This window comes from Bos grunniens, chromosome X (assembly GCF_055505025.1).
Source record: "Bos grunniens cultivar Pamir isolate PY7600 chromosome X, Bosgru_T2T1.0, whole genome shotgun sequence".
NCBI classification, from domain to species: Eukaryota; Metazoa; Chordata; class Mammalia; order Artiodactyla; family Bovidae; genus Bos; species Bos grunniens.
Window position 1 is genome coordinate 111,536,908 of NC_141194.1, and position 10,855 is coordinate 111,547,762.

The 10,855-nt window shown below is 54.0% G+C and overlaps 2 protein-coding genes across 2 annotated transcripts; one reads left to right on the top strand and one right to left on the bottom strand.

Moving 5' to 3' along the window:
* Positions 1-836: 836 nt before the first annotated feature.
* On the bottom strand, positions 837-1,546 carry LOC147341165 (melanoma-associated antigen 9-like). Its single transcript, XM_086388515.1, has one exon. It carries the CDS (start codon positions 1,485-1,487, stop codon positions 837-839), a length of 651 nt encoding a protein of 216 aa, XP_086244641.1. The 5' UTR covers positions 1,488-1,546.
* A 2,432-nt stretch (positions 1,547-3,978) lies between these two features.
* Positions 3,979-6,798, top strand: LOC147341166 (melanoma-associated antigen 10-like). Its single transcript, XM_086388516.1, has 3 exons — positions 3,979-4,279; positions 5,019-5,111; positions 5,461-6,798. Exon 3 carries the CDS (start codon positions 5,481-5,483, stop codon positions 6,264-6,266), a length of 786 nt encoding a protein of 261 aa, XP_086244642.1. The 5' UTR covers positions 3,979-4,279; positions 5,019-5,111; positions 5,461-5,480; the 3' UTR covers positions 6,267-6,798.
* Positions 6,799-10,855: the final 4,057 nt, after the last annotated feature.

Sequence of the window (10,855 nt, forward strand, 5' to 3'; positions counted from 1 at the left end):
GCATGCAGGGTGACACAGAACCATGGTATATGAAACACCGGTGGGAGGAGGAGAGACAGGAGGGGTTCAGGCTGGTGGGGGTGCCTAGGCTGACAGCACCGGCCCCAGGCCATGCAGTCTGAGCTCAGATAGTAGCATCGGGGACAGGTAGAGGAGCATTTACTCTGATCAGGCAGTTGGGAGGCAGGGACACAGCAGGGACGGTGGCAGTCAAGAGCAGAGTTAGGTGGCTGTCCTGGGTGGGCTGAGCCCCCAGACGAGAGGAAGAGGTTCGGGCCCTGTGGGGCAGGTTGTCTTGGGGGCCCGGATCTGGGTTCTGGGTTCACCACTTCTCCAAAGCTTCCTCTGAATCCACATTTGAATCTGGGTGACATCAGGGGGATGCCCTGCTGTGGGCTCTCCATCAGTGGATGGGGCGAGTGGAGCTGCACATGGCTTGTTGGAACTCTGACTATCCATGGAGCCAGTCTAGTTCAGGAGCATTCTCTACCCAAGCAGTGAATGGTCAGGGCAGAAGGGCCTCAGAGCAGGGTGGTAGTGCCCAATAAATACTGTCTGGAGATTCTAGAATCTGGGTCGTGGGCCGGGCAGCCAATTAAGTGGTCTGCTTCCTTACTTGTTTCATGATGTCACAGAGGTGATGTGGAGAGGCAGCCCTGGCCTAGTGTGGGGAAGGGGGTCTGGGGACAGAGATGTGATCCCCAGCTTGTCTCTTGTCTGAAAGTACAGAAAAGTATGTTTCAGGTTGCCTGCAAAGGCTCCCATCTGCTGCCATGCGCCTTGTTTCAGGGGGCCAGGCCCTAGATGGGTTGACAAACATGCCCCTGGCTCCACCCCTACCCTACCAAATACCAAGGCTCTGGGTATCCCTCTTGCACCCACACTTGGGTCAGCAGCTCTCTGGGCTCCCCAAAGACACAGTACACACTACCGACATACACCCCCATCCTGCTGAGTGCTCCCAAGACTGCCTCCTCAGGGGCCAGGTCTTCATTGTGCATGATCAGGCTGAGGACCAGCACCAGGAGGCTGGCCTTGGGCAGGCTCTGCCCACTGCTCAGCATCTCATCACAGGTGAGGCCCAGGGTGGGGACCATGATGTAGGTGTGCTCCCCGGGGTCCAACTCCTTCACCTCCATGCCAATGACCACCTGTAGGCACTCTGAGGCTTGACTGAAGACCACCAGGAAGTGCTCCTGGTTATCCTTGAGGACCTTCTTCAGCATTTCCGCTTGGGAGGTCAGCTGTTTGGCCAGATACTTGAGGAGAAAGAACTTCATCAGGTTAGCCACCATCTCATTCAGAGCTTCCTGGGGCAAGGCCTCTGCAAGGGCGGAGCAGGAGACTGTGGGGGAAGAGGCTGAGGGGGATGCAGCCTCCCCTGCCTCAGCCCCAAAGAGCTGTGCCTCCACAGGGCCCTGGGCCTTGCCTGGGTCCTGAAGGTCTTCCTCGAGCTTGCTCAGCTCAATCATCTCGACCACAAGCATGATGCCTGCTATCAAACCACAGAGTGAGGCATGGCGGCAAATGGAGACAGATGAGGACCACGGGCCTGGATGGTGGATAGAAGGGCTGTGAATGGCCTCACCTGAGAACCGCACCCTGGGCAGCCACAGGCCACTTGCAGGTCTCCTCTTGGAAGGTGCTCTCAGACCTCACAGGGGCATGCCTCTGGAATGGCCAGTCCCCTGGCTATCTGAAGGAGGAAGTGAGGTGGCTCCCTAGGGTGTGGTCAGCACAGCCCGAGATTTCTGGGATTGACAAGGTAAGGGGATTAGGCCCTTGTGGGGCCCCCTCTGTTCTGGGATGGGAAGCCCTTGGTGTACACTCAGGGCACCCTCCTCACCTTGACTCTTGGCACTGCCTGGACCTCCTCTGCTCTCCAAACTCAGGACCTGGGCCTCAGATGTCTGCCTTCACCTCCTGGTTCCTGCAGCTCCTGTGAGAGAAATGGAGGGGGCACCTCAGTGGTATCCTGTGGCACAGCCCTGAGCATTCTCTGACGGTACGAGGGGTGGACTCTGTGAGGTCCCCTCAGTTGTGTGGTGGGAGGTCCCCTCAGGGCTCCCTTGTAGTGCTCACCTTTCCCCTGGCACAACCTGGTCCCTCCCCTCTGGGGCCTTCAGGAAAACTCAGAACAAGACCTGAGACTGAACAGAAAGCGCTGAGGGGCCCCACATGTGGCAGCACCTGCCCAGGGTCTCCTGCAGCTTCTAGGCTGGGGAGATGCTTGGTCCTCAGCTCCTCCTCACGTCCTGCCTGGCCTCCCAGCACTGACCACAGGGGCAGGAGTCTGCTCAGTCCTCCATTGGGGTTGGGGAGTCCAGCCTCTGCTAACCTGAAGCCTCCACCCTCTGCCTGAAAAACCTCACCTCCCGAGGTCCCTAAGCCAGAGGTCAAGAAACTGCTCACCCCACTCTGGGCCCTCCAAGACCCTCTTGCAAGGGCCAAGATCCCTCCCTGTTGGGGTCTAAGCACCTCAGTCCTTCCTTGCATGGAGCCTAGACTCCAGACAAGACCTGGAAGTGTACTGTCTGCCATTTGCAGGTTCCGTTGCTATCAGCAGGTCCCCAGTCTCTCTGACAGGGATGTCAGGCAATGCGGCACGAGGCTGTCCTGCCCGGGGACTACCAGGTTGCCTCTGGTCTGAGATCTGGCTACCCTCAGCCCTCCCTCAGGGTCCTCACTTTCACTTCCGGTAGGACCTGGGCTCTGTCCTCTCCCCACCGTAGTCCCTGCTCCTCACACCAGGTCCCCAGTCTCACAGAACTGGATGTCAGGAAATCAGGACAGACCTAGTGTGCTCTTCCCACCCTGAGGGCTCCCAGGGCCGATGGAAGGGACAGGGATCTGTGGAGTTCCATAAGCCTTACCTTGGGATCCCTAGAATCTCCACTTGAGGTCCCTTCAGTCTTCCCTCGGGGACCTCACCTTATCTCCAGGTACGACTTCAGATTCTTTCCTCTCCCCTCCCCTACTAACGCTCCAACCCTCATACCAGGACCCCAGGCTTTCTGAGATTTGGATGTCAGTAAGTCTGCTCTCTATACTAGGACACCAGTCTGAAATCTGGATATTAGGAAGTCAGACCCCTGTACCAGGTTCCCCAGTCTCTCTGAGACCCAGACGTCAGGAAATGCAGCATGTGCTCATCCGCCTTATGTCCTCCCAGAGCCCACTGTGCTCTTGGGTCCAGGGTCCCCTAAGTCCTCCCTCAGGGTCCTCACCTTGACTCTCAAAAGAACTAAGATCTTTCCCTCTGCCCATCTGAGGCCCTGCCCCTTCTGCTGCTGCTGCTGCTAAGTCACTTCAGTCGTGTCCGACTCTGTGTGACCCCATAGATGGCAGCCCACCAGGCTCCCCCGTCCCTGGGATTCTCCAGGCAAGAACACTGGAGTGGGTTGTCATTTCCTTCTCCAATGCATGAAAGTGAAAAGTGAAAGTGAAGTAGCTCAGTCGTGTCCAACTCTTAGCGACCCCATGGACTGCAGCTTACCAAGCTAATGTCTCTGAGAAACAGATGCGGAAGTCAGAACAGGCTGCCAAGTGCTCATCCTACCACCAGGGCGGCCCAGGGCTGACAGCAGGGTCAGGGGTCTGTGGGGTTCCTTGTATCTTCCCTCAGGGACCTCATCTTGATCCCTGGCAGATCTGGGGATGCCCCTTGTGTTGACTGGAGGCGGGACCCTCACATCAAGGCTCAGGGAGCACAGAGGGTAGATGAGCACATGCTGCATTTCCTGACATCTGGGTTTCAGACAAACTGAGGATCTGGGAAAAGGGGGTGTAGCCTCAGGTGAGCAGAAGGAAGAAGCCCAACTCCTCCAGGGTTTCAATTTGAGGACCCTGAGGGAGACTGAGGGGACCCTGGACCCCAATCAGAGGAGACCTCAGAGAAGCCTGTAGCTGCTGTCGGTCCTTGGTGGCCCTGGGATACGATGAGCCCAAAGTGCGTGGTCGCACTTCCTGACATCCGGGTCTCTGACTGGGGACCTCGCATATGGGGCGGGGCCTCAGGGGGGCCGATTCCCAGGTCCTGCAGGGTTGAAGACCCTGAGGACCCTGAAGAGGGACTAGAGTACCCTGGACCCCTAATCAGAGGAGACCTCAGAGAAGCCCATCTCTGTTGTCAGTCCAGGGCAACCGTGCGGGCAGGATGAGCGCAACAGGCATGCGCTAACCTCCTGACATCCGGGTCCTCAAGAGACTGGGGTCCTGGTATAAGGGGCGGGGCTTCAGTTGCGGAGAGGCGAGAATCCAGGTCCTGTGCGGAGGCGAGGTGAGGTGCTTGAAGGACTGGGGGGACCCTGAGTGAGGACCGACAGAACCCCACAGATCCCTGCCCCTGTAGTTGGCCCTGGGAGACTTTGCTGTGAGAAGAGCACACTCGGTCTGTCTGACTTCATAACATGCGGGTCTCAGAGCAACTGGAGGCCTTGTGAAAGTGGCGAGGTCTCAAAATGGCGGACGGGACAGCCTCGGGTGCTGCCTGGAGTCCAGGCTCCATGCAAGGAAGGACTGAGGCGGTTAGACCCCAACAGGGAGGGATCTTGACCCTTGCAAGAGGGTCTTGGAGGGCCCAGAGTGGGGTGAGCAGGGTGAGCAGTTTCTTGACCTCTGGCTTAGGGACCTCGGGAGGTGAGGTTTTACAGGCGGAGGCTTCAGGTTGGCAGAGGCTGGACTGAGCAGACCCCCTCCCCTGTGGTCAGTGCTGGGAGGCCAGGCAGGACATGAGGAGGAGCTGAATCGAGCATCTCCCTAGCCTAGGACCCGCGCGAGGCCCTGGGCAGGTGCGGCCACATGTGGGGCCCCTCAGCGCTTTCTGTTCGGGCTTGTGTCTTATTCTGAGTTTTTTTCTACTCCTCCAAAGGGGACGGTCCAGGCCATGCCAGGGGAAGGGTGAGCAATACAAGAGACCCACTCACCACCTCACAGAGTCCACCCCCTCCTACCAGCACAGAAGGCCCAGGGCTGTGCCGCAGTACAGCGCTTAGCTGTCTCCTCCATTTATCTCACAGGAGCTCCAGGAACCAGGAGGCGAAACCAGAGGTCTGAAGCCTGTGTTCTGAGTTCAGAGAGCAGAGGAAGTCCAGGCAGTATCAGAAGTCAAGGTGAGCGGGTGCCCTGAAGTGAACCAGAGGCTCCCTATTCCAGAACAGAGAGGGGCCCCAGAAGGCCCCAATTCCTCCCACTTTGTTGGCCCCGGAAATCTCGGGCTGTGCTGACCACACCCTGGGGAGCCACCTCACTTCCTCTTTCGGGTATCCAGGGGACTGGCCTCCCAGGAGGAGCACTCCTGTGAGGTCTGAGAGCACCCCTCAAGGGGAGACCTGTAAGTGGCCTGTGTCATACCATCCAGGATGCGTTTCTTAGCCAAGGCCACTCACACCTCCTCTCTCCCCGAGGCCCTTGGTCCCCATTTGTATCTCTGCCTCACTTCCATGTCTTGTTCGACCTCAGGCGTTGTGCTCGTGGTCAAGATGAGTGCGCTCAGCAAACCCGAGGAAGACCTTCAAGACCCAGGCGAGGCCCAGGGCCCTGTAGAGGCGCAGCCCTTGGGGGCTGAGGTGGGGGAGGCTGCATCCCACTTGGCCTCCTACCACCCAGCATCCTCCTCCACTCCTGTGGAGGCCTTGCCTCAAGAAATTCTGGATGAGATGATGACTAACCTTATGACGTTCCTGCTCCTCAAGTATCGAGCCAAGAAGCTGACCTCCCCAGCAGAAATGCTGAATAAGGTCTTCAGGGATAACCAGGAGTACTTCCCGGTGGTCTTCAGTCAAGCCTTAGAGTGGCTGCAGGTGATCTTTGGTGTGGAGGTGAAGGAGGTGGATCCCACAGAGCACATCTACGTCATGGTCCCGACACTGGGCCTCACCTGCGATGAGATGCTGAGCGATGGGCAGGGCCTGCCCAAGGCCGGCCTCCTGGTGCTGGTCCTCAGCATGATCATGTGGAGTGGAGACCTGGCCCCTGCAGAGGTGGTCTGGGGAGCACTCAGCAGGATCGGGGTGTATGTTGGGAGGGAGCACTGCATCTTTGGGGAGCCCAGGGAGCTGCTGACCCAAGTGTGGGTGCGGGAGGGGTACCTGGAGTACCGGCAGGTGCCTGACAGTGACCCTGCCCGCTATGAGTTCCTGTGGGGTCCCCGGGCCTATGAGGAGACCAGCAAACAGCAAGTCATGGCATTTGTGCTCAGGGTCAGACAAAGGCCTTTGAGGGCCTTCCCACTCCTGTCTGAAGAGGCTGCAAGGGAGGAGGAATAGGGGGCCTGAGCCAGAGCAGCAGCCAGGTTGATCCTTCCCTCTGTGATTGAAGAGGGAGTAGTCAGCCTTCAGTCAGAAGTGAGGGCCAGTTGGGAGAACCAGTGTGTGTAGCGTCTTTGGTTGCTGTTCTCTATAATGACATGGGGATTCATCTCTGTTTTCTTTAGAAATTTTTCAAAGTTTGGTTTCATAGAAGGTTAAAGAAACTTCAGTATCTTAGCTTGGTGAATGATACTGAACCCAGTGTATTTTTGGTTACCCAGTTCAAAAACAAGAGTTTTGCTGTTTTGTAAAAGAGATTGGGAAGTCTTCCATTTTGTTTTGTGGTCCTGAACAGAATACAATGGAATAGGAATCAGAACTGTTTTGAAAATGTGAACTTATGTAGCAATAGTATTGAATGGAGAAGAATTAGATAATAAAAGTAATTATAGTGAATTCATGTTTATGTCCTTCTTGTATGTCATTCACAGTAACTAAATTATCTCAGTGTATTGAATTTTCCTTAGTTATTAAAGAAAGTAGCAGACAATCTGCGACCCCTGCTCACTGGCTCATTTATTCCAAAGACGTGTACAGATTCTCTGCTCCGTGAACGGCCATGTTAGCGGTGGACACACTAGCAGAAGCAGGACACCCCTGCACTTACAGCGATGGTCTAGGAGCTGCAGTCACATGAGCTTTGTCTTGGGGATGAGGGGAATCTCTGAAATGGATCATTGCTGTGAGGTGTCCTTTTGCTTCTTGGATAAACCCCAGAGAGATCTCTTTCTAGGGCAGGAAGGAAGGGGTCCTGGCTCTTGTCCCATAGCTGTTGACCACAGGGATGAAATAGGTGTTTTCTACCCACCATCTGCTAGGAATCCTAGAGAAATGTGAATCTTGCTCTTTTATGTATGGCCCAGTATTCCCTGTGCTGGCCCTCCTCTCTCTGCCCTGGGAAGCTGATTACCAAGTACATTGAAATGACAGTTTATTTGGGCATCTGGACTTTATTATTTTCACTTGTGAGCATGGTCTAGATTTCATTTGGATGAAATGAGTGAAGAGAAGCTGCAAAAGTGGACAGGACCTGCCGTGTGACTAGAATCCTGGGATCTTTGAGTGAGCTGTGCCCAGCTGGAGACACTGCTCTCCACCCTGAAACACACACAAACACTGACATTGAATAATATATTCTCTGGGAGGAAAACACAGAACAGCAATTCTGAGTGGTTTTCTTTCTTTCTTTTTTTTTTTTTTTCTTCTAAGTAATATTTAGTTTATTTTCTCACTGCGTTTATTAAGAGTGACAGGTAGAAACTTAAAAAAGGTACACAAATCCTTCCATTTCCAATTGAGCTGCCAATTCTCTGAGGTGTCTTGAAAACAAAACAATTTCCATGGGAGAGGGACAGACTATGAGATCCGAATAACACAAGAAATAAGTACTAGCCAGGAAAGATGCAACATCCGCCAGCGTCCCCAGGTTCAGGCAGGTTCAGAAGTGTGGAGGCAGCAGAGACACAGGTTAAGGCTGTGCCTGGCATCAAAAGGCAGGAGCGACTTCCGGGCCTAAGGAGGTGGTAAGGTCACTGCAGTGGGGGGTGTGAATGGGTGCAGGGGGCTGAGGGGCAGCTCTCTGTGCTGAGTGCCAGAGAACAACAGAACAGGAGATGTCATTCTGGCCACGTATATGGCAGCTGCCAGATAGTCAGTGGACACTTGGAAAAGGTGGAGAATTTCAAGACCCATGTGACCTGCTCAGACTCTCCTCCCCAAAACAAAGGAGATTTTTAACTGCTGCTCTTTGTTGAGCATCTGCTAGGCAATATGGAACTGAAGAGATGTCAGGTGTTCAGTCACCTTTGTCTTCCTCTCTCCCTGCACACATGGGGGCACAACCCTGCCAGGCCTCTTCACTTAGGAAGGGTCATGTGATGACCCAGGGCCAGTGAATTTTGAGCAGAAGCATTTTTGTCACGACCATTTGTTTTGAAGGGACACAGGCGCCTGGGGGTTGATCCTCAAGTCAGGATAACACACAGACACACATCTCTCCGAGTGTGGTTCCTCTCCCAGAGACTAAAGTCCTGTACCTCTGACCCTTGACAGAGGCTGCCCCACAGGGAGCTGGCTGCAGGAATTCCACCCACCTTCCCCAAAGACCCACAGCCCGCCCCCGCCCCCCATGAGCTGCACTGTCAGCCTCTTCAGGGCTGTGCTCAGTCTCCATCAGGAGGGCAGCAGCCAGCTGCCAAAGGCCCCTGTTGGGGTTGGGGGTGTCCTCCTTGTGGGTCCCAGCCCCGAGGCCCCCGACCTCTGCTGCCCATAGCGCCCCCTCTCCCCCGGCACCTGGCCTTGGGTTTTGTCCTGCTTGCCCCCCCATCCTGCCCCATGCACTGAGAGTGGATTAGGCCCTGGTCCTGATGTCCTCATGTGTGTAACTTTATTTGGAAATCCCACAGCAGCATCCCCTTCCACGGTGCTTCAGGTGGAGCCAGCAGGACTTGATGCAGCCCCTGGGCAAGTCTCTTGGTGGGTCACTAGTAATCATTGCCATGGAAGTACGGGGCACATCTCTAAGATCCTGAAGTATATCAGACCATTCCCTGTGGAATCCCTGTGGAACGTGTTACAGTAAACTCAGGATCTTTTGAATGTGACTGTGAGGTACTGGCTTTTGAGCTTGAGTGTGAGAGGCAGAGGTGTATCTGGTCAGCCACCTGCAGATCCAGCTAGCACTTTGGTGTCCCCATTCAGGCTGTTCAAGCAGAGGACAAGCTCTAGCAGATGCCTGGGAGGACGCTCACCCAGGCGCCAGAGGCCCCAGACTCCAATGAGGATTCAGAAAGGAGCCAGGCAGGAGAGGAATCTGGGGTCCCAGGGGTGCAGGCTGCAAAGAGGGTCAGCAGCCCCAGAGACATGGAAGCAGCAAGCCCCTGGAGATCTCATGAGACCTGCCCGGGGCTGGCCGGGAGAGGGAGTGGGGAGCAAATGCCGCTGCAGATGAGCTGCCACCCTGGCCTCCATGAGGACGTCTGTGCTCTGGGGCCAAGGCTGGGACCACAGCCCCAGGGGGCACTCCAGGATGTATATGTGGCAGCTCTCATTACAGGTACTCCTCATGCACCTTATTGGATATGACTGCTAAGTGTGGTTGGATTCTTGCTCTGGGTACATAAGAACCTCAGGCCTTTGATTGCTAGGAGGCCCAAACTGCCCCCCGCCCCCACCGACTTATCTGGGGGTCATTTCCAGGATCCAGCATCTTCTGCAGCAGTCTCTGTGTGGATACACACCACCCTGTTCCCAAGCTAATTTTGCCTTGGGCATCACAGATTGGACAGGCATCTCCCCTGGGTTAAGGATTCTCAGTGAATGTTCTGTTCCTCTGAGAAGTCCCTGTGTTTCCTCATGGCTTCTCTGGAGGCTCACTGTTAAAGAATCTGCCTGCAATGTGGGAGATGCAAGTTCGATCCCTGGGTGGGAAGATACTCTAGAGGAGGAAAAGGCATCCCACTCCACTATTCTTGCCTGGGAAATCCCATGGATAGAGGAGCCGGGGTGGGGGCTGCGCCATAGTCCATGGTGTCACAAAGAGTCAAACACGACTGATCGACGGAACACCCACATGTACGCACAGCTAAAGGTTTGCTCTGGACCCTTGTATCCTTGGCAAGACACTTACCCCTGCCTGGATCTTGACAGACTTCTGTGGCAAATAATACTGGCAGATGTCTTAAAGCGGTTTTTGAGCAAGTACAGGGTTCCAGGTCTACACCTGGCCTTGGTTGGTGGCAAAACGTCTATGAGGTTGGATCAGGGCAGTGTTTGTGGGGCTTGAGAAAAAAGTGGATCCAGAGATGTTTCTGTGGTGGAAGAGGCCCGATTAGTATATTATATGGGATTGAAGGTTAAGGGACAGGAAAAGCTGAAGCTAATTTAGCAAGGGTTGTTTCACACTTACAGGTTCTGTGTGCTTGTGTTTGGTTTCCTTTCTGTTTCCTTTTTTAACGTACTCAGCATGTTTTGCCCAAAATTTCCTTGCCTTTTTTCTTTTGAAAACAAGACTTTGTTTTCACCTTTTCCTTTATAACCCTTTTAACCCTTGTAGCCCTTTAAGATTTGAAAAGAAATTGTGAAAATAGCAGAAATCTCTTATGTCCCTCACCCAGTCTCCCCTATTCCTAATATCTTACAGTAATATGTTATATTTATTACAATTAAGGAGGAAGTATTGATGCATTATTTGTTATCAACTAAAGCCCATGCTTTACTCAGACTTCTATAGGTTTTACCCATTCCCGGATCCTGGCAAGGAAACTACCCTAACATTTAGTTGTAATGTCTCCTTGGGTTCCTCTTAGCTTTAACATTTCTTTGCTTTGGATGATCTTGACAGTTTTGAGGAGTACTCGGTAGATGTTTTGCACCATGTCCCGTGACTGGTATTTGTCTGATATTTTACTCATGACTAGTCTGGGATTACAAGTTTGGGGGAGGAATTTTACAGATGTAAAATCCTATTCTCATCACATTGTATCAAGTGTATATATTATTAGCACAACTGATCACTGATGATGCTCTCATTGATCATGTGGCTGAGG